The sequence below is a fragment of the Falco peregrinus genome, chromosome 1 (assembly GCF_023634155.1).
Source record: "Falco peregrinus isolate bFalPer1 chromosome 1, bFalPer1.pri, whole genome shotgun sequence".
In the NCBI taxonomy this organism is placed as follows: Eukaryota; Metazoa; Chordata; class Aves; order Falconiformes; family Falconidae; genus Falco; species Falco peregrinus.
In genome coordinates, this window is record NC_073721.1 from 114214474 (window position 1) to 114237795 (window position 23322).

The 23322-nt window shown below is 42.4% G+C and overlaps 1 protein-coding gene across 2 annotated transcripts; it reads left to right on the forward strand.

Annotated features, from left to right (window-relative positions):
- The first annotated feature begins 9054 nt into the window (after window positions 1-9054).
- LYSMD2 (LysM domain containing 2) lies at window positions 9055-22432 on the forward strand. Of its 2 annotated transcripts, XM_055809416.1 has the most exons (3): window positions 9055-9436; window positions 14598-14935; window positions 21636-22432. In XM_055809416.1, exons 1-3 carry the CDS (start codon window positions 9239-9241, stop codon window positions 21685-21687), a joined length of 588 nt encoding a protein of 195 aa, XP_055665391.1. In that variant the 5' UTR covers window positions 9055-9238; the 3' UTR covers window positions 21688-22432. The 2 variants fall into 2 exon arrangements, with proteins under 2 accessions (XP_055665391.1, XP_055665397.1); XM_055809422.1 differs by lacking the exon at window positions 14598-14935 and having other exon boundaries at window positions 9086-9436.
- The last annotated feature ends 890 nt before the right edge of the window (window positions 22433-23322 follow it).

The following is a 23322-nucleotide window of genomic DNA, read 5'->3' on the forward strand; positions in this document are numbered from 1 at the left end:
AAGCATGGAAACACGAAGCATTCTTTCCACACCCTGGGAATGCTAAAAACTAAGTCTTCTCAAAAGACATAGCTCCCTTCACATAAAAACCCTTCCTCATTTTTGCTTTTGATTTTTAACTTGCAAGCAAAACAAGTCACATACTGACATACTTTTCAGTGGCCCAGAAAAACAAGCATCTCCAAATTAAACCAGTACACTGAGCTATGACTTGGAGGTGGAGAAGCCAGTGTCCTTATGCTTCTAGTAACACTGATGTAAAGACTGTAACCTCTGGCATAGAGGCATAGTATAAAACCAAAAGCACTAATGCCTCAAGTTGCTTTCCCACAAGCCACCTTTAGCCCTTTATTAACTCTTCATCTTGTGTTCTGACTTAATAAACTGCTGGAGTGCTCTGGAGCTCATTCAGAGGCTACCTTCATACAGGACCTTTGGTACATGACATTATCTCTGTAAGTGTGACATTGGCAGAGACTAACCCCAAGCCTGCTCAGAGTTTAACAGAAAGGAAGTTACAAAATACTGTGGGGAGACCCAGAGAGCACAGTGGAGGTACCGCTTAGACAAGCTCAGGGATCTGTACCCCGCCACAGAAAAGCACTCTTCTACAAAGTTCTGTTTCTATGCTAAAACCATGAACTATAGCCGAGAAACAGTGCGACAGATGGAGTTATTGGAAGAAACATTCACATAAATTAAATTTAGAGGGCTTGTGGTCAGGATAGCATCTCCAATCATTACATTTCTTTCAGAATTACAGTCCTTTTTCTTGTAAAAGCTGGGGACGCTTCCTGCCAGAGAGCTCAAGCTGTGCTGTAACATCGCTTGGGACCGTCGGAGCAGCCCCTGCACCGAGCAGCCTGCCTGGCTGGCCTCAGCCGAACGCTGGCGCGGGGTCCTGCCCGGGCACCGGGACCCTTACCCCCCAACGGGGCACGCTGGGCACAGTAACAGCTCCATCTCCAGTTGAAATCAGTCAGTTGGCTGCCACTCGAGGGCAGCATTTCAGTAAAAAAAAACGGGAACAGAAATGAAGGACACCAGACCGCGGTATTGTTTTAGCACACCATGAGAATTTTGTTTGCAGGTTGATCTCCAGGCTTTCTGTATCTACAAAACCAAGGTGGAAATATAAGCAGAGTACTGAAGTGTAAGCAATGAAGGAATAAGAAGTCGACACCAGACGAGTAACAGCAGAGACTGGAAAGCCACTTCAATTTCCATATGCCTTAGCTATCAGAAGGCAAAGCAGATGCACGCATCCCCTAGTCTCCCACCCTCCTCCTCAGTGGAAACAATTTCCCTGAGGGATGGAAAAAATCAGCTTTCACTCAGATCAGCCAACTGTCTGCTAACAGGTCACAAACTTGTTGTACAATTGTGACTTTAAAAGCTAAGGAACAGCACCCAGAAACTGTGAGGATAGCAAACAATGAGCCACTTGGTCCATCACCACCTCCTCCCTTCCAGTAATGCCACTGGAATACTTCTAAGGCCAACTGCCCAAAGTGAGAAGCCTGCATTAAAAAGCATGAATGCTGCAGGTTTAGTGCCCTATTTACACCACCTAAAAATAGTCATAGGCCAAAAACATACTCCAGTTTTAGACACTGACTGACAACATGAGCTACAAGGCCAATTAGGCCAAATTAAAATATCCCCACAGCAAGAAAATATACACTAGTAAACATCCTGGAAGGTCAAAAGACCTCTTGGAATAGAAACCTGCTACACAGCTTTAAATGCACCCTGGTCACTGTTTTGTCTTCTTAGGAAAAGAGTAGCTTTCCTTCTTACCACTTACAGGAGCATCCCAAGAGCTACCACCTCCAGGCCTGGGGAAGCTGTAATCAGAGGCATCCTCTGCAGTCAGTGAGGACAGGTAATTTCAGAAGCGAGTTCCCTCCCCCTGATTTTCAACTGCTGCTCTTTCTAAGCTTTTTTTCCTCCAGAAACACGTACACCCTGCAAGCATACATCACAAAAGCAAGCATCTGTATGCTTCTCCTAGCTCTTTCAAGTGGGCAGGGGACTGCTGGGTTATCTGCAAGCAGCTGAACATTTATAGTTTGAATTGCAAAATTACACTCTTAATGACCAAAGGGACTCCACAGATGAAGCAAACTGGAGTCTAGAGGACAGAGAGAGACTACTGGCAGCTCAGATTCTGTCTTAGACTACTTCAGCTCCATAGCTGAGGCCAGATCCAACCTGAAGAAGGAGAAATGGCAACAAGAAGATCGAAAGGTAGGATGAAGATGGACAGGTAAGAGAAATAGGATCAATGAGCAGGCACAAGGGAAAATAAGTCTAGTTTAGTAGGTAGCACATGGAGACCAAAATCTTGATATTCTGATCTGGATTCTTGCATGTCTTCTGACTTCATTCCTGTTCTTGGGGGTTTTCTGGACAGTTTCTTTGGATTCCCTGATGAAGCAGTCTGAGATACACTTTGACAAAAGAAAGACCTTGAAATCACTAGTTGCTACTGTACTGAACCCTAAGATTCAGGGAAGGGTTAAAAGGTTTTTATTATTCCTCTTTTAAGTCTTCCTGAACTATAACAAATATAAAAGCATGTATAAAATAAACAAGTTATTCTTGACCTGTTAGAACAGGTTATACAAAACTGTTAGTAAAAATAAGCTTAAAAAAGGATGTGTAATAACATATAAATAAAGCAGTCTTTTACCCTGTGGTTCTTCACTTAATCAGGAAAGTTCCCTTTGGCTCTAGACAGTGATGTGACTGGAACTACTTTAGCAAAGTGAGGTGCATAATCACATTTTAAAGAAAAAACACCCACTGACAAGTGAATATTGGAATGATATATTTTTAAAACATTTTTAATGTATGAATAAACCATTTCTAGTGGTGAATCACCTGTTTACAGGTTTTCCAGTAAAATATTCTCCAACCAAAAATGTTGAGAGTGAAAAAGCCACTCACAGAGAATTAATGGGGTAAAGACAAGACACTTCCTTATTACCATCCCTGTGGCTATTTTGCACAGCTCTCCCGTATGCCAGAGCTGTCCTTATGCTCACTGTTGGGTTTACATATCAGTGGAGGTGCCATTAACTATCATATTGCATCCAGATTTATCGCGTTCATTGCTTTTTTTAATTAAAAGAGGCTAAACCAGGGGGTAATTGCATTGAATTTGAATTCAGCAGGGAAAGGAAGACATTATTATTGTTAACTTGGCACCAGAAGTTGACAGAGCAGTTTAGTATTGAGGACCCTGCATACAGAGGCCTTAGCTGGGGTTCAAGTGCATGTGAACAGAGGAAGCTTATGGGAAGGAGCAGTTAGCACAGACAAGTGAGGCAGCATGAATAGAAACACACAGAAGCTAAATTATAAACATGTTTAAACTCAGAAGTATTCTGCAATGACTAATATTCCAATGCAATATGCAAGAACTGATTTTGACATTAATTTCACTCTGGAAATTGAAATCAAATACGGTATCATGAGGTCCAGCGATAAAGGAAACTCCCCAAAAGTTGTCTGTTCTTCACTCCTCTTTACCTCCATGTTTTCAGCACACTATTTGTGGCATCCCTCCGTGCATTCCTCCCTTTTCAAAATGAGCATGATGTGCTGCCATCACCTTGCAGCAGAGTTTACATGGACAACAACAGATATGCAACACAAGGCATTGCCACCTGCAAATCTATAAGCGATCTTGGGAGGTAAAGGGTATGTTGCCAGTATCTCCTGTCACTAATATGCTGGCTAAACAATGCAAAAAGGACCATGCTCTTGACATATTATGAAGTTAGTCAACACGTATCCATCTGCTACACATAATCTGAGGTCGCATACATCATTAGCAAGGCATGAATTTAAGCAAGGCTATAGCCCAACATTTTAGTTGCAAACTGAATATTTAACCCAGGGGTCATTGAAGGACAGCAGATACTGTCCCAGGGCACCTTCCTAACAATGGCTTCTTAGTGTAGAATGGCATTTTATGTAGTTTATGATGTTAATGGCTATATATGCCGCTGCTCCAAATGTTTCCCCCTTCTGTACTGTCGACTTCACTGCCTGAAAACTTATTAACCAGAGATGTAAACAGCTTGATATCAAGGATTATGACTTAAAGGAAAAATTGACAAACAATAAAAAGGCTAAAAGGATCTATGCAAAAAAAAAAAGAGACCCTGAAGGCCAGAGGCTGTCCCTGAAGAGCCACTGGACAGCTTGTCCCACACTCCTCCAAGGCAGTGTCAGCCGCACTGCCCTGCCTGCCAAGTCCCCTGTGCTGTGCTGGGTGCTGCCTGCTGACCCCATGACCCAAGGGCTAATACAGCCGTGGATGCCCCTCTCTCGGATGCAGATGTACAGAACACGGTGATTCCATCTTGCGTGCTCAGCCCACCTATTTTCAGTAGAAATAACTATGAACTGCCCAAGAACTGCCTGCCCTTTCAACACGTACAGGTAGAAAACAAGTATCAGTCAAAAGATGTAGTTAGGAGGAAGAGGCTGACTGGTATCACCGGTCTCCAGCAGATAATGTGAAAAAACACACGGTTGGAGGAAACCGAATACATCTGTGGTAGCACAAGCCAGCCCTCACCAAATGGTAGGGAAGGAGAATAAATAAAACTTCAATGGCACTTTATAAAAACCCAAAAAAGCTCTGAGAATGCAAATCTACAGCACATGATATGGCAACATTGTCTTGTAACCTTATTACAGAAACCCATAGTAACCCTTGCTAAGAGCATTAAATATTAATAATAGCTCACAGCTGCTACTGCTACATAATGGCCTTATTTTGATGAGGAATATGTGCACAAAAGTAATGTGCTTCAGTTCAGATGAACCTACTTTCCTTTATGAAATTTATGCAAGACCCTCTCCTTGCTGCAATTAATTGCAGAACCCAGGGCTATTATTCTTGAAAGGCAGGATTTGTCTCTGATCTTTGTCCTACATTACATCTTTTTTTGTCAGAGGTTGCAACTTGAGCAGAGGCGGACAGTATAGCTTGATACACCAATCATTACCAGGGGGTAGCCTTCTTTTTTCTATTCTGTCCTAATTACTGTGATTCTGCCCACACATATAACCCACAAGGATGTTTTTTTATTGTTCCTGAAATTAAAACATCCCTGTCCTACATCTGTACAACTATTATAAACAGTAATGTCCCTGGCTTCCATCATCATAAACATCAAAGTTAGGAAATGCTCACTGTTTCATTTAATTCTTTACTAAGTAAATTTGGGTTTCTTTACTGACAAAGTAGCTGATGAATATCTGATCATTAACAGAATGATTACCTAGCTAGAGAGCATTCTCTTCTCTACTTACTTTGCCGCTAAATTGTATGGCCACCTTAACTAGGTTCCATTGATACTGATCTCTTTTAGCCTGATCATCTACATATAATTTAAAATAAATCAAGACCACTGTGCACCTACTGATCTAGATATGGATGATTTTCAATGATAAAATGGCAGCTAAGTATCCAATACTAACTGGAAGTCAAGGGACTGAATAGACTTAAATACTGTTATTTAGAAAATTCATCATGACGCTCTATTGAAAAGAAAACTCTTATCCTCAGAACAAATTCAGAAATACAGAAGAGGCAGTGAGAGTTCCTAAACTGAATGATTCATTAGAATTACCTTAACTACTGCTGCATGAGTAAATATTGTAATATTAGCTCCCATGCATCTTTTTTGTCCTTATCCAATCCCTGTACAAGAATCTTACGTAAGAATGTAAAGCCAGTATTATCTAGATCTGAAGATGTCCTGGGGCAAGGGGGCAAGGGGGCAGGCAGAAATGCAGAAAGGGGTTTCCACTTCTTCAGACTCAGCTCTAAGCAGCCTTTATGTCAGGCAGACACTCTACAATGCCTAGTTGAGCTCTCTGAAATGAAAGCTTTGATTTTTGGAAGTATGTTTCTAGCTGCTGTATTTGCAGAAATAACCTGCCAAACATGAAATGAGTAATAGATGTCTGCAGCCAGCCTTAGAACAATGACTCAGAGGAGTGAACTCTTCTGTCCCATATAAATCTGATGAGAGTGTCAAATCCAATCCCCAGTTATGTGACTTCAATGCCAGCGTTACCTAAAAAATTACTGATTTTAATGCAAGAAACAGGTTTGGGCAAGTACAGCTTCTTGGAACTGGATGCTACAGTGGGGAAAGAAATCACAGAAGCAGTAATGAGGAAAGACAGAAGAGAACAAGGAGGAAGGACAGGGAGCCAGCAGTGCCAAGAGACTCCCTTGCTGAACAGAGAATGTCACAATTGGGCAGTAAACCAATACATTAAAACTAATTGCCATATAGCCCCTGCCCATCAGGAAATACCCATGTATGTCAATAAGCTGCTGATTCAGAGATCAGAGGGAGACTATTGCTATGGGGAAATGAGAATCCCAAAGCTATAGCAGGGACTCTGATGTGGCAAGATTGATGTTCCTCCATTGAATGCTTGCACCTTGAGGTGATCAGCACAAACCATTCTGCTAGAGGAGCTCGTTCGCTTGTCTGGAGTCAGATACAGGGCAACCCAACAAGCAGGCAGTGCAGGCACAAGGCCAGCTGGCACTACAGTGCCAACTCAAACCCCAGGTAGTATGACATTGTGACACAAGTGAGCTCCAACTTCTACCAAGGTCAAACATGGACCTGACTACTAACAATCTCTCAGGGCTTCTCATCTTAAACTTCAAGCCAAGAAACCCTAGGCAAGCTAGTATTTCCCTTAGCTTTCACAAGATCATAGACCACTCCGTGAAGATATTTCAGCAGCATGGACACAACATTCTCACTGCTAACACAATTTTCTTTCTCAGAAATGAAGTCTTGTTAGCAACACACTTCTATCTGCTTCTGTAACTCATTTTGAATGCATATTAAAAACATAGGTAAAAATGGGTTACCCAGTTTAAACTCTGGCTCAAATTAACACAATTTTTGGTTTAGAGGGTATTTACTTTATGCAGACAGCTAATCAGATCGAGCATCTTGGCAACATCCCAGATCCAGATGTTCCTCTGGCTATAAAATGGACTTTGGGGTAAGAAACAAACATCTCCACAAACTGCAGATGCAAACAAAAGACAATCCAGCAACTCCAGAAGAATCAAGTTTTCAACATTAGAACACCCATGGCATCTTTATAATAATGCAAGGGATGCTTCTGCTGTTCTCAGAGTTGTGACAGATGACTTAAAGTGTATTGCACACATTCTGCATATAAATAGAGTTTAAGATAACATTAGAGGGAATAATACCGTCTAATATTAGTGCAGCTGTCAACCACATTTTCAAACTAATTGATATTGCATGTTCTGCTCATTGTATCAGTAATATTAAACAGCACTTCCATTTTATTGAACTGAAGCTCCCCTTTAGTAAAAGCCACTTTAGCTGAAGTAAATGGTCTGAGTAATTCCAGCTCTAGGAAAGCATTCAGATGTTTGTAATTTCCATTGATCACCCTTAAGAGGCTGAAGCTGACCCATGACTCCACACCGCACACACAGTAGACACTTTAAATAAATGCTGACCTGCAGTTCAGCTCTTCTGCTAGGTGGGTCACAGCTGAATTGCTGATGCAGCTCAGCAGATCAAGTTATTTCACAAAGAATTGAAAGCACAGAGGTGTCACAATTTGATGCTCTCTTTCTACAGCTGGTATAAACTCAATTGGACATCCCCAGGGGAGCCTCCAACTTCCCAAATATCTTGAAGGCTGCAGAAAACTTAAAGTGAACCTTTTCTTGCCGTCAATTTACATAATCTCTTATACTGCCCTGATCTATCTATGCATCGCCTACAGCTCCTCTGTTTGGACACTCTAGGATTGTCACATTGGCTTCTCTCATGTGATGGTGGGGTGCTGATGTGTCATGCCTTATCAGTAACTCATGCATATTGCAGGGCAGCTTTTATATTTTCCTAACTTATGTCTGGAAACTTGTAGCCAAATTAGCAACATTTGCCAGAGGTGCCTTGCTTTTTGTACTGTGTTCCTTAGAGACTCCATGAGCTGCCCCGCTGAACATAATCTAAACCCCACAGTTAGGTATTATGTCAGTTGATGCATTTTCTTTTTCTAAATAATTACATGACTGCATACCGGGCTGAGGAATGCTGAGGTTATCACATGCATGTCTTTTTTTGCTTGAGCCGGAGGCCTGTCTTTCTAAGACTTCCCAGGAAAGAAAATTATTATACTGGGCTACGTGTTTGTTAGGCATACACTACTTCCCAGAATCCCAGTGTGGCTGAGGTTGGAAGTGACCTTTGGGAAGCATCTTGCCCAATACCCCTGCTCAAGCAGAGCCACCTAGAGCAGGTTGCTTCTTGGTATTTTGGTACATACTGTGCCGGTACAGGATGCGTGCAGGTGCACCACTCACAGTTACCACACAGTTTTTGTTTGAAAGCTCCAGTTCAGTCATCATGGATCCGTTGCCAAAGCAAGCCTGGACACAGGTTCCTTGGCAAAGTACTCACATAAAAATAGTTACTGTATTTGCTTTACAAGAACATGAATATTTTAATTTTTTCCTCAAACTAATTTTGCCACCTGTTACTGTTCTAATAACACTGGTGTAATTACACTGCTTTTGTATTTGTGCACTTATGCCCAAAGTTGTTCTTTTTTTACATTCTTTTTCACACTCCTTGCTGCCCGGTTCCAGCGATCAGCTGCGCGCTGCCGGGACGCCGACCAGCAGCCAGCAGGCCCCATGCTCGCTCCGCCGGAGCCGCTGGAGGAGCCGTGGCTGTTCCCGCTACAGCGACACAGGCTCCGGGACCCCGCACAAAGGGACGGGTGGCCGGGCCTTGCCGAGCGCCGGTAAGTCCCCACGGCCAGCCGACTCCCCCCGGCAGCCAGGGCCCGGGGCCCCGCCACCGCCACGGCGAAAGAACAGTCACGGGCGGAAAGGGAGAACGGCAGCGCCTCGCCATTTCTCCCAGGAAAACACCGCCCCGCTCCCTGCCCGGCCCGCCACCCTGCCATTCGCCCTGCCCCCGCGCATGCGGCCTCCCCCGCTGCCGCCGGCGGCGCATGCGCGGCGGGCCTGCCCCAGCCGGGCCGAGCCGGGCCCAGCCGAGCCGGGGTCTCCGCTGCTGCCGCGGCCGCCGGGCGGGCAGTGCCTGAGGGGGCGGGGAGCCATGCCCGGAGCGGCGGCGGCCGCGGAGCCGGCACGAAGCCGCGGTCGCTGAGGCGCGGCGGGAGCATGGCCGAGTCCCTGCGGGAGGAGCCGCCGGGCGGGCCGGAGTCGGAGGCCGAGCTGTCGCAGCGGCTGGCCCGCACCAAGGCCCGCTCGTACGGCAGCACGGCCAGCGTGGCGGCGCCGCTGGCCGAGCGCTACGTGGAGCACCGGCTCAGCGCCGGGGACACGCTGCAGGGCATCGCCCTCAAGTACGGCGTCACGGTAAGGCGAGCGCCGGCGGGACGGCCTGCCGGCCGGGCAGAACTCAGCTCGCGGATGCGGGGCCGGCGGCGGCGCCCGGCTCCCGGGAGGGCGGTGCGCGGTTGTCAGGCCCGGAAAGTAACGGGGCCCAAGGGGGAGCGGCGCGGGAGTGGGAAGCAGCCGGGAGGCCGCAGCGCCGAGCTGTCCCGTAAGCGTTGCCTGCCCGCAGCGGGCTCATGGGCTCGGTTCGGCCCGCGGACACGGTGCGAGTGTTGGTTTCAGCGCCGGAGCTGGTGTCACCTGCCCGCACGCCGCCCGGCCCAGTCCCCAGCAGGGCACCGGGCTTCACCGGCACCGGGCTGAAGCAGGCGGGTGCTGGGCAGGCCAGGCCGCCGTGGGGAAAGGGGGTGCCCTGCCGCCCACCCAGTAAACCTCTGCACCCCTGATAGTTCTCCGCTACCCTCGCTTCAGATTACAAAACACTCCAACGTAACTAAACTTATCCTGAAGAGAGTAATTATTTCGAGGTTTGCACACAGGCTGTGACAAGAACAAATAATTCATTCTAGGACCTTCAGCACTAGGAATCCTTCTGTTGTCATCTACCAGCCTAGAATTGATTTACCACTGATTTGAAAGCATTGCTGCTTTTCTCTTCCTTTTCCTTCTGTGGATAACGTTCACAGTCACAAGCCTTTGAAGTTCAAAGGCATAAGCCAGCCTAAGACACGCAGAGTCCGACCAGGAGTACCAGCAGGCCCTAACCCTGCCATTCCCTGCAGAGCAGCGCTCACCTGCCCTGCCTTCATTCCAGCTTATTTGGAGCCCAGTGGGCTACCAACTGACATGCCTGTGTGCAGTTTCAGTAGTCCCACATGCAAAACTGCTTGGCGCCAAGCAGCTGATGGGCAGTCAGTGTCACTTCCACACCTGCTGGGAAGAGCACCTTCCAGTTGGGCTCTTTCTAGAAGATGTACAGTGCAGTCCCAACTTAATAGGTTCTGTGTGGAATTGGTTTCTTTTCCTTCTCTCGTTCTGAAAGATCTGCCAAAGCCTTCCAGCAACTTCAACAGCATTCAGCCTTTGTTGTGAGAAGGGTTAAAAATCTGTTTCTCTTCCCTTAAAAAAGATTAAGCCACTTTTGACCAAATCTTGTTGGCAACAGAGTTAATGGCATTTTGGATTTACACTGGTCCTCATTAAAACAAAGTTTTGCACGCTACAGGAGCAAAGCAAAGTGGTCTGAGCTGCTCATTTGATTTGTTTGAATCTTTAATTTTGGCAGTATTTCCCATAATAGATAAAAGTCTCAGGTCTAAATGATGTAGCTATATTGTTCTTCATTCAGAAGTGTATTTGCTCACTGCAGTAAGTGAAAAATATAAACATATTCCTAAAATAGTAGTCTTCTAGAAAAGAGGCATTTCTAAACACTTTACAACTCCCTTTCAGCTAAATGAAGCTATGGATCAAACCTGTACAGTCTGAAAAAAAGGTTTAACTTACAAACCGTAAACTTTGTTCATAGTCTGAGTTGAAGCTTTTGCTGTGCTAATGGTGCATTTAAAGTATATAAATGCTGGTTTTTTTAAACAAATAATTTATTTAATGTTGCTAGTATTCTGCTTAAGAAACTGGAGCTGCATCGTTATAGGCTTCAGTTGAGAAAGGGACATTTTGTGTCAGTTTAAACTAAGAGCAATGCCAAGTTAGCCAAAGTCAGCCATTGTGTTTCTGCTTTGTTGGGTTTTGGCCCAGAATAAGGAATATATGCAAACATGTTTACTTTTAGCAAAATGAGGAATCTTATGCGTTCACACAATGACAAGGAGGGACTTCCTCTAAAGAGTATTTGCTTCCTGCATCTCATGTACTTGGCTAGAAGTGAGAGTTGCTGTGATGGGAACATCAGCATTATCTTTGGCTGCCATTACCTTCAGTATTACTGTTTTCCCAAGTTTCCCCCCTTGGGTTTCCTCACTGGGAGTTACTTTGTAGCAGGAGACCTCCAGTCCAGTGCCTGCCTTGGCCTGAGGTAGCATGGGCAGTTTAAGGGGGATGAAAGTACGATGTTGAGGGAGAGAGATCTGTGTCCTTTGTTTGGCCCTCATCCGCTGCCCTTCACCCCTCTCCCCAGATGCTGTTAATCTTGTATGGCTTGCATTCATTAGACCTTCCTTTGAACACTGTTGAGTAAATTAACACTGGGACTTAATGTTTAGTGCTGTATATATGGTTCAGCTGGAGTTCTGTTTTCCATCATACAAAGGTATCTGTTTAGAAGAGAGAAGGAAGAGGACTATTATCAGTAGAAGCTGGTTTGGTGGATTAGTTCAGCACCAGTTTATGCATTAGTGCAGCTTCACTTAAAGTATTAACGGGAAAGGCTTTAGCACACGCTTTCACTGTTAGAGGTCTGAGCTAACAAATCATTCAAGTTCTCCTAGCACTAAAAAAAAACCTATTAAGTCCTGCATTCCACACACCTATGAATGTATGGTGTCATTAAGTTGTAGGAGGAGTATATACTGCATATATCAAGTAACCTGCTCAAGCCTGAGGTGGTTCTTTTTAGAACTAAACATTTCCCATTTCATTGTTACTCAGTGCAAAGATACACAGCCTCCCAAATGCCACAAGATTGTATTTGAAAGGTATTTTAGGAAGAAATAGCTGGAGGTAGAGTTACAATGAAGTAGGATGGAGAATAGCAGTACAGTGCATTATTTATCAGCTATTGAAGCATCACCTTCCAACTATCCTGTAGCAGAGATCTGTTTTCAGCTTTTGTATTGTATTTTTAGAGAAGAGCTCCAGCTGGCAATTTAAACTTTTTTATATCCATCAAAACAGACAACTTTTAGACATTTTAACAATTGACATTTACACTAGCATCCGATGGCCATTATAGGTTTCGTTAAGTCAAGTGAACCTTCCTTTATGCCTTTCAGATGGTACTCATCTTGGGAGAGAATTTACACCCTATACTGTGTAAGGCTAACTAAAAATAGTTTCCAGGCTTCAGGAGCTGGAAGAGTAATGAGCTTCTCTTATTTGTAGTAACTTACTGTCTGACACTGGATGTTAGTTACTTAGGTTTTGAAAGGGGTTTTTAAATCTAATAATTTCATCTTTTTAGCCATCTGCATCAACAGGTTAGCATTGTCTTTAAGAGTACCATTTTGTATATTTAATGGGTAGAAATAGCTTACTGCTGAACTTAACTGCACTGTTTTTACTACTCTCCCATACACCTAGCCTTTCTAGAGAGAATCTCCTATTTATTTTTAGGGAGAACGATTTCATCAGGCTTCCAGGACCCAAGTAAATGCACCTGTACATGACACCAGATCTATAATGCCCCTACAGCAGATACTCTCACTACACAGTACAGGTGTAGCTTACATGCAATAGTTTATTCCAGTTCTGCAAGTGGCCACGCAGTCTTGCATCTGCAGAGAGGAAAGACTAACATCTCCACTGCTTTCCCTTGGTTTTAGACAGCTTCCCCTCCTAGCATGTTCAGTGTAAGAAACACACAGGCATGTTAACCCAGTTACCTGTTAACAACGGTCTTTTCTTTTGTAGTTGGGAAGGACTCCAAGTAGTGGCAAAGTTTAGAAGAGTTTAAGAGTGACAAGGATAAGATGGTAGAGCAATTTTTTCATTATCTGACCACTGAACTCAAGATACTTCGGACTTTGAAGTACTGAGTGGCTAGTGCTTCAAGCACTCAGCTTTTTCTGGGCTATTGTACTAGCAGTAAGACTGCTATTATTACAAGACTTAGAGCCTTTATTCTTACTCAGTTTAGCTCCATTTAGTTTAATAAAACTGAATAACACCTCTAATGCAGGCAAGAGGTATTTTCAGTTCTCTTTATACTTGTTTTCAAGCAGGTTTTGCTTAGAGTGCATTTATCACTGCAGTATTGCAGTGATTAGGGATTTCTGCTTATTGCAATCCCCAAGGAACTAGAATGATCGTTTTTCTTTCACTTAAGATTTTTCCTAATGAAGTCGTGAGTTCAGGTTATAACTAAAGCTTGAAGTCACATAATCATGGATACCGATTTCTATGCGTTTTTTAAAAGCTTGCAGTTGAGAAATACAAAGCTAGTTTATTTGTTGTTGACTTGGAAGGGAAATCATGGTAAGAAGTTAAACAACATTCTTAGTAGCAAGGGTAATATAAAGAAAACAGGAGGTTTTCTTTACCTGTAAAGCAATGGAATTTATAATGGATTCTCAGGTTAAATATAGAACAAGTAGTGTGTTATGTATTAGTACACTGAGAAAGAAGATATCTTCTTGCTTCTGTCAGTAGATTGTACTGATGAATAGGTTGTCAGTAGTACTTTGGGTAAAAGTTCCATAAAAAGTAGTAGTACTTTGGGTAAAAGTTGCGTAAAAAGTATTTCAGCCATTATGTGGTCACCTTACCATGCATTATTACATACATGAGGTTGCTGTTGAACATGCTGTAGGTCCAGTTTACTGGACAAATGCAGCCACTAGTTGATGTATCTGCATTACAAAGTGGTTAAGAGTCCCCCCCCTTCTGTTTACTGCCTGATTTCTCACTCAAAATCAGAACTTCACCTGAAGTCTGAAGTTGTTTCATCAGCTGGGGGAAAGTACTATGGAGGAGGCATATACTGCTCTTCCAAGACTTGGGGTGCTCACTGTTCGTAACTAACATGTGCTAGCTAGAATGCTCAAGGTAACTTTATCATTTATCACCCCTTGTTTGTATTATGCATGCTTTTTACCAGAGTTCACCTGCAGCAGCTGCTAGCAGTTCTGAGTCTTACTCCAAAGCAAATTCAAATCAGCAGCACTTTTGCAATACTTTTTGTTCTTTGGCAAGTTGTTCATGTGAGCCTGTATAGAGATTGGAAGACTGTTCAAGAAGAGCATCTTTAGGTAGCGCGAGACTTTGGAAAGACCAATATTTTGGAGTCAAGTATACATAAAAGGAAGAACCTAGGGTGTTAACAAGGCTAAGACAGAACATACATTCTGAAATCACTCTGAACGCAAAAAAATCCTTTCCTGAAGTCATTGCTGCTGTAAAGAAAGTATAGATTTATTGTAACTAAAAGTTACTGTACTACTTCAGAAAGTTAGTACTTTATACTTTGCCAAAACCTAATAACTTACCTTTTTCCTGTCTTTTTCAGATGGAACAAATAAAGAGGGCAAATAAACTGTTCACTAATGACTGTATATTTCTGAGGAAAACCCTGAATATTCCTGTTATATCAGAGAAACCATTACTGTTCAATGGACTTAATTCACTGGAGTCTCCTGAGAATGAAACTGTTGACAGCTCCCCTTCTTGTGATGAAGGACTAGTGACAGTTCAGGAAGAAAGTAGTTCTTCTCCCAGTCCTCAAGAGCCTGACAATCAGCCCACTGCACCAGAAGAACTATCTGCCAAAGATTTCCTACAGAGATTGGACTTGCAGATTAAGTTATCCAAACAAGCAGCCAGGAAACTAAAAGATGACAATGTCAGGTAAATGCCGCTTTTAGAATTAAGCATCTTAATCTCATCTTGAAGGGTTTTTAGTCTAAGCTGAACCCACTTTGTGAGCTCCCTCAGACAGCATCTATAGTTTCAATTTGTCAACAGTAAGTGTATGCTATTATCATGCACCAGATACATTCAGAGCACACCATCAGCAGATGCCTTGATACAGCAGTTATAAAGGCTGCCTCACAACACATTGTTTATAGAACAGCAATAATCTGTGAGAGCTAGAAGCCCAACATTCTGCGAGATGTCTTGCTGTGTAAATGGGCGTAGTTTTCAGTAGAGTCCTAAGTCAAAGTCTATGTGGAAACTAATTGCATTTTTCTTCTGTCCCAAATTGCCTCATAATTGTGTAAATATTCTTCATGTTGCCGTTTCAGTTATCTCCTTTCCCTATGCAGTCCCTTTGTGGGTCCACCTATGTAGACTTCTCTATCTTTTCTTCAGTATTCGTTGTGCATCCAGGAGTTCCCACACACTTTTCTCATAAAAAAAGCAGTACCCTTTGACTTCTCAGCCACAGTGACGATCCCCTCACATGTGTGTGCACCCTGTAGAGAGTACAGAAAGACTTAGAGCAAGAATGGACTTGAGTAGCATTTGTTTTCCTGTGTCCTTGGGAGAAGCTTCCTCATCTTGTTCACAAGCAGTCTCTTAGGCTGACTGTTTGGCCTGTTCATTCTCTGCAGAAATTGCCTTGGTGGGTGATGCCAAGGTGGCCTTTCTCATGACAATAAAAGGTGCGACTGCAGGGGACTGGCATTGTTCCTCTTGGCAGAGAGCTGGAGGGAGGTTATGCCTGCAGATATGTACTTTGCTTTTGCAAATCTGTTTAATGCAAAACTTCTTCCATTGTCCTGGTTCATTTCACATATTCTTGATTTTGAGTGCAAGCAACATACTTTTCATGTTAAGAAGAAAGTAACCTTTCAGGACCAAAGCATTTATTAAGCATCATTTCTGTAAGAAGTTAGGGATTATTTCAGCAACTTAAAAACTTTGTTCAATAGACAAAAATTGGAGAGGGAGTGTATTGCATTTAGCAATTGGACAAGCCTCGTTTGGAGAAATATCCCCTAAGACATCTTAATTCATTACCTATTGCACTCCATATTCAACTCTCTGTTGCCAAGGTTTAGAGTTACAGTCTCAGGAAGGCTGGAATGGTTTCACATCTTGTTAACACACTTGTCAGTTACTTTCTTTTGAATTGACTGCATGAAAGAGGAAAAATAGCTGTTGGAATTCAGACTCTTCTCTATTCAAACTCAATTCACGTGTGTTGTTACATTTACAACAGTGTAGAGGATCTATTTAAATGGGCCGCTGTGACTCTCAGATCATTAAACATACCTATCTAACAGATTAGAGTAGTTGTTGACCCAGCAGTTAAGCTGGGTGGCAGGAAACCCCAGTCCCTGCCAGAGGAAGGCAATTATTTTAACATCCCTTCAACAAAATAACATGCTAATTTACAAAAGGAAATTCACATGGACCTTGCTGCACCATGACCAGAGCCAATACAGCAAGAGTGACACCACACAAGTAGTAAACTGCTACTACCAATATCCATTTCCTATATTAAGTTACAACTTGGGAAACTAGGGCCTGCTACCAGATTTCCTTCCAAAGAATAATGGATAGAGGAAGATAAGTTCCTTTACCACATCCTGTTTGGATTTAGCAGGTAATTTTGTTAATTATGCATAGAGCACAGATTTTTATTTGTCATGATGCTACAGGAGGCATGAAGTACAGAGCTGCAGGCTGTCTGCTGAGCAGGGTGTTACCTAAAGCTTCTCAAGTGAAAAAGCTTCCTGTATGTCTGATGAAGTCCTCATCACATCACCTTCCACCCCATCACCTCTGGCTTTCGGTCATGGCTCCCAAAAGCCATCCTTGCCTGATCTTTTCCAGCTGTGTTCACCTCTTTACAGCGGGCAGGAAGTGCCAAAGAACCAGTGAACGCTTACTCCATGCAGAGCAGAAGTAGAGAGAGGCAGCTGCCGAAAGCCCTGGGGATAACTTCTCAGCTGTGTACCATCAATGGCATTTCTGGGCCCAGACAGGAAGGTGGCTACATGCCTTCCTTGGCTCCAGCAGCTCCCCAGGAGGCACCTATTCTCCCTCCTGCCTGTACCTTGTCCCATGCTTGGAGCAGGCAGCTGTGAAAATTGGACAGCCATCATGATAGTAAACCAGCTTCACAAGTATGCAAATTCTCAGTTCTTAGCAAAAGCCATTTAGGAAATTGAGTGCTGTTTCCAGCTACTCTGGCCTTCTGTATTCAGATTGCCTTCTCAAGGCCTGTTTAGAACGTGATATGCACCAGCATTGCAGTAAGAGAGTAAGAAAGAGCACCAGGAGTTAGATCTGCCACCACCAAAAGGAACATTGGAACTAAAAGAACTGCAGGCAGAAGCAGATCTGTCAGTTCCAAAACCTGAAGAGTCATAGCTTCACCATACTTGTGAGCTTGATTTGACAGATGGAGAGAATCACGACATCTCTTAAATTGCTCTTTACTTTGGTGTCCCTTAAAGTTGGCAAGAACACATGCACATACATGCACTGATTCTGATCAAACTGTACAGGCATTTTCATAGTCAGAAACAGGCTTGTGCTACAAAGACAGCTTATGGTGAATTACATTGTTTAATTGTAACTCTTGAGGTCGCCCTTTTAAGTGCTCTCAAAAGGAATGAAGTATATTAATCTCTAAAGTCAGCTTCTTCCCAGCTAAAGCCTCTTGCTTTTAGGTAGAAAAATTATACATGAAAAAGGACACATAGGTGCACTTTTAGACCAGCTATTGAAGTTTAATACCCGTGCAATTAGATGAGTATTAAAGATTCTGTGATGTGATCTACTCACTTTGTACCACTCTTAGAGTTTAAGCGTATGGCTAGATCTGCCTGTAATACTACTTTTACTAGAGAGTTTCATTGAGCAAGAGATCACTGGTTAATGAATCCCCCATTCAGCTACATTTACCCAAGATGTAGCTCAAGGCATTAAGACCTGTTTGTTCTGAGCAATATTTTTAGTAGACCAAAAGAAATGCAAAAGGATAACATGGTGGTTTGTAGCATATGTTACCAACACATAGATTTGCATATTAGGGAAGAATACCCATTATTAGTTTATACACACATGCAAGAAAAGCAACTTGTAATAGTTTAAGAAAATAAGGTAGTGCTTCATATTGCCCAGAATGCTGTTATGCATGTTTCAGGATGCTGAAACTGAAATTATGTTCAGTGATGCTTTTTCTGTCAGCTAGTTGAACACCAGAGGTCTAATGCAAGCTCTTTACAGAGTCCTTAAGATTTTAGGGTGGTACTGTGGTAGACTGGAACGCTAAGGCCGTATACTGAGCTTCTGGGACAGGTCATATCTTTCTGCATTTGCCTTGTGGTGTCTCATCTTGAAAACCTTGTAATTGAATAGAGCCACTCTAATCACTATTGGTTGTATGAGCCAGTATAACTGGTGTGCAGCACAGGAGCAGAACCATATATTGTCATCTGCTCAGTTGCCTCGACCTGAACCTATGAAAAGGCAGGGTGTTGAACCATTTGAAACTGATAACTAATTGAGTTAATTTGCCCAATAATTTTTCACCATCATTGGCTATCAGCTAAGAAAACAGATACCTCAATAAAGGAGGCTGCCTGTGGAGGAGAATCTTTTTGGGCTTCCAAAAGTGATTAACTCACAAACTCAGATTGCTGCCTTGTTTAATAGTGGATTCTAGAAGCATCCAAACATTGGATTAGAGTTTACATGTTCACACTCAGGTGCACTTGGTCTTACAGAGGTGGTTATTAGCATTTTTATTGTAGCCTGATGCATAGAATAGCTTGCAGTAGATGTCTTCCAGCTCCTGTAACCTACTGGGCAAAGCTGCAACAGCAAACAGGAAGAGACAGCACTACAAAGCATTGTAATGCTGTGCTGTTCCTTTCCCTTTGCCTGAAGGAGAATGTTGTAGTGACTTACCACTTTGCTATTTTAAGCATCTTAAAAGTGAAGAAAATCGTTTGGTCATTAAACATACACAAACTGCCATGTTTGCGCTTGTGGGCCATGGGCTGGAGCTACTACTGTGTAATTTCATTTCACATAAAGCTTGGCTTGTTTGTAGGCCATTGGAACAGACTTGTACTTGCTATGTACACTTCTGAAGTTCTACAAAAGTAATATTACCTGGCCATTACGTTGGCTGGGAGTACTGTGTTGTAGACCTCATCATGTAGCCTAGTCCTGCAGCCTGGGCCAGAAGGTTAGAAGCTGTTCTTGCCAACCCTTACTGCCAGTTACAGCATGCCCGAGCCTTGGTCAGAAATTTATTTTGAGCATTATAAGCAGTCACTGCTTTGCTTAGGTTCAAGCAGAACGACTACTGCCTGGTTCTCATGTCCTGGCCGTGTACACAAACCCTGCAAAGCTAGCTGGAACCCAAGGGCCAGTCTTGTGCCCTCTACAAGACAGCTTGTCAAGTCAGACCCCATAGCCCAGGTGTGTATTTCATGTGGGAAGCGAAGACAAAACAGCCTCAACTGGCCGTTTTGTTATTTTGATGTCTGAAGACCTGCTAACATCACTATTTCAACTCTTCAGTTCTCTGTATTCATCCCTACTCTCCACCATAATCAACTGCAGCTAATTTTGGTCCAGTGTTTGGCTGTTGCTGTGTCATGATGGATGTTATTCCTATATTAAGGCTTTCAGGAAGAACAACAGAAAGGCCAATTCTGGCAGCCTCTGATTAGAGGGAAGGTCTTTCAGCTGTAACCCTGCCACATTTTACTCTCCTAAAAGGGGAAATAACAAAACTAAGTAGTACAATGTAATTTTCAGCATACAGCATAGAAAGTGAGTTTCACCCTTACTGGGCAGCCTAGGGGCTGAAATAACAGTTACCCTACATCCTCACAAACTAGCAGGAGATTGCATTTTGCAGCTATGTTCTGAGCATGTGGGTAGAAACCCATTGCCCCAGAAGAGCTTCAGAATACACTTCTGGAAATAATTAGCTTCAGCCAAGTAGTTGTGGTTGAATTTTACAGTCCTGCAGTCCAATCTTACAAGCTTGGTATGTTGATAGGTTTCACTTCTGAAAAACGTTTTAAATTGTATTGTCTTGAGACAATTTATAGATCAAAAGTGCTTTGGTGTTTATTCAGCTAAAAAGGAACTGCTTGCTTCCTTACTTTACTGTCATGCTAAGGTATTATGAACAGCATCTGCAAATTGTAGTATTCCATGGCAGTTTTGAATGCAGAATTGATGATACAAGATACTACTTAAATATACACAGATCATCAGTATCTTAAAGAGTCGTGCTTGATACTGGGTCTGTAGTGTCACTAAAAAATCGGTTCTCACTACTACTGTAACCACACATCCTGCAGTAATTACCACGTTCATCCAAAAGCTTTTTCTTTGGGTTTTTTTTTTTTTTTGAGGTTTCATTTTTTGACAAGACTGTTTCAAGGCAAAAGAAATACCAAGTCTTTGGCTTAAGATGATAATTTTGCTGGACTACCCAACAGGGAAGGGCTGGGAAGATGAGTGCAAGTTACTCAGCAGCTTGATTAGTTTGTAGGGTTCCTTCCTCTGATTCTGTTCAGGGGAGGATAAATGAAATTTAAATTGTAGAAAAATGATCATCTTTAGTAGTTCACAGGGAAATGTCTGCATCATTACAGTCTGGAATATACAGTTTTTGCTTTATACCATTACTGGACTGTTTGAATAACCTTACCTTTGTATGGAGGCATGTACAGTATTAAAAGTAACTGGAAATTCTTTGAAGTTCACGGAGTAGCAACTGCTAAGTCTTTCTGTTCTCACCAAAACACTAAAATTGGCAGCAGCTTTAAGAATAGGCTCTCAAGAACATAATTTTGAAGTACAATAGTAGAAAACAATGCGGGATGCCACACTGCAATAGGTTTACATAACCACCTTTTTCTAAAGGCTATATTGTCAAGTAAACAGTAGACAGATACTTTCCCTCAGATTTTCTGAATAGCAACACTACTTTGGTTTATCCAGTGATTACATTAACAGTAGCACTTGGGAGCAACTGTTTTCTCCTAAGAAAATCTAAGAGGTCAGTCTCGATATTGATTGATACATAGGAAATAACATGTCGAGGAGCCCACTCAAGGAATATCCTTGCAGCATCAAGACACAGATCCAGCTAGAACTATGATGGACTGCTCCTGTTCTTGCTTCATTTGGTCCATCTGTATCCCCTGCCAATCAAAAGGCTGAAAGAAACCTAAAAGTAAGCTTGCTTTTTAAAAAAAAAGAAATTGAAAGCAACAGTACTGGAACTCCAGCATGCCCTCCACTTGTTTATCCTTTACGATATTTCTTACTGATTTGGCACTTAAGTGTCAAGAATAATTCATTAAACTCTAGATAACGTTCTAATGTTGTTGAACTTACACAGCTTTGTTTTCAGCTTTCTGTTCTTGAAACAACATAATCGAGAACTCCAGAGATCATACTGAACAGTAGTATACTGCAAGTAATATTCCTGTTAGGCAATGCCAGTCTTAACCGGTTTTCATAATGGATCAAAATAGATATCTTCGTTTGCATTACAGTTTTGCTGTTGAGACATGATATGCTCCTGATCTGATGATTATGATCATTTTCTTTCTAGAGAGGAGGAGGATGAGGAAGGTCCCTATGCAACTTCTTCATATCACCAGTAGAAGACAAATGTGATGGCCTGGAAACTTTCCATGAAATCAGTTCTTAAAGAACTAAACGGTCAATAGTTCAAAACCCAAGTCTTTTGGACTCATCGTCTTGATATACTTAAAACAAGTCATGAATGGGTAATTGCACTGAAATTACGACCTCTTCTGCCTTCCATAGGTTAATGTCCTTTATGCTATATCAACAAAGGGTTTAAGCCTTCCAAAACTAGCAATGGCCTTTATACCCCTTCTGTGCAAACTGTAGCATGGTAGCAATGATGTATCCTTGAGGTCACCTTTATGCAGGATGTTGATCTTTAGTAAAGATTTTGTAAATACTTGTTAAAGTGAAATTTGTTTTAAGTATTTAAAAATATTAAAGTTTGCTTGTAAATGACAAACTACGAAAATAATAGGAATTTAATTATTCTGCAAACACATGCAAGTTTGCTGTGGAAGTTTTGTCTACTTCAGGGCTGCAGAACTTGCCTTGGAACTCTGTGTGTGTGTCTGTGTGTGGTTATGGTGTATTCCTAGAAAGGGGAATTCAGCTTGTTTTGATTAGTTAAAGCCTTTATGGTTAAACAACTGTTTGCATATTGGATTTCTGCTAATAAAAGGGAAGAGTTACAGCAAGAGATTTTTCTTTGTGAGATACGACATTGAAATATCAGATGTGCGTTCTTGTGTGCAGTTATATTTTGTGTGGTTTTAATTTAATAAATACAAAAATACCAATGTGTCTGTTCATAATGAAGTCAGCTTGGTTCTAGTCTGGTTTCTGTGAAGAATGGTTTGTATAGTTACATGAGCTATTAGATGCTAATTTCAGGGCAAGTTATGTCCTTCACCCTATAGCTCACCCTCCTGAATGGGACCTGTAAGATCTAGTTGTGCAGTCAAGAAAACTGCATTAAGGTCAATTAAGAGCCATACAGGTAAGCCTTCGCTGCTCTGAGAAGAAATGCTGGTATTCAAGTCTGCAGTGGACCTCATCTGAAGCTCAGGAAGGCAGAGTGCAGATGGCATTCACCCTTTGCCCTGGCGTTAATCTCTTAGCAACTTCTTGTTACGCATCCTGCAAATTTTCCTCAAGTACTGAGTAGGCTTCACAAAACTCTTTTCAGTAAAGAACTGCTAGATCCCCACTGTGATAAATGCTGATTCCTATCTTTCAGCTCATTTATACAGCTTATTGCTTCCTCCAAGCAAAGACTTTCTGCAGTATGTTAAGATGAAAGCTGTATGGAAAGTTACTAAAAACTAGAAATAAAAATTCTAAGCTAGGCAAGAATGGGTATTTCCCTAGAGCTTGCAGGAGCTCACACCCAGCAGGCTTATTCAAATCATCTCTACCTCTGGTCCTAAAAAGGAGGTCTGTGGTGGCGCACAAATTAACAAGAACAGGGAAAGCTTAGAGCATGTAAAAGGAAGTCAGAGTGCAGATGGCATTCACCCTTTGCTTTTTCTTGAAGAAACTGGTGAATTAGTTTTAGCTCTTGTGTCTTTCTTAAACTGGGTTTTGTATCTATTCCTTACAAAACAGTAATTTCTATTGTCAGTTAATTTCAGTAAGACATTACCAGAGTGAGAATAAAGTACTTTTCCAAAGGCAACCCAGCTTCAAGCCCAGTTATATTTTATAAT

Excerpts from the sequence above, each read along its gene's own strand:
- LYSMD2 (XM_055809416.1), top strand. The coding sequence starts at position 9,239 with ATGGCCGAGTCCCTGCGGGAGGAGCCGCCGGGCGGGCCGGAGTCGGAG. Across the intron at positions 9,437-14,597 it reads CCCTCAAGTACGGCGTCACG|ATGGAACAAATAAAGAGGGC; the intron begins GTAAGGCGAGCG and ends TGTCTTTTTCAG. Across the intron at positions 14,936-21,635 it reads CTAAAAGATGACAATGTCAG|AGAGGAGGAGGATGAGGAAG; the intron begins GTAAATGCCGCT and ends TTTTCTTTCTAG.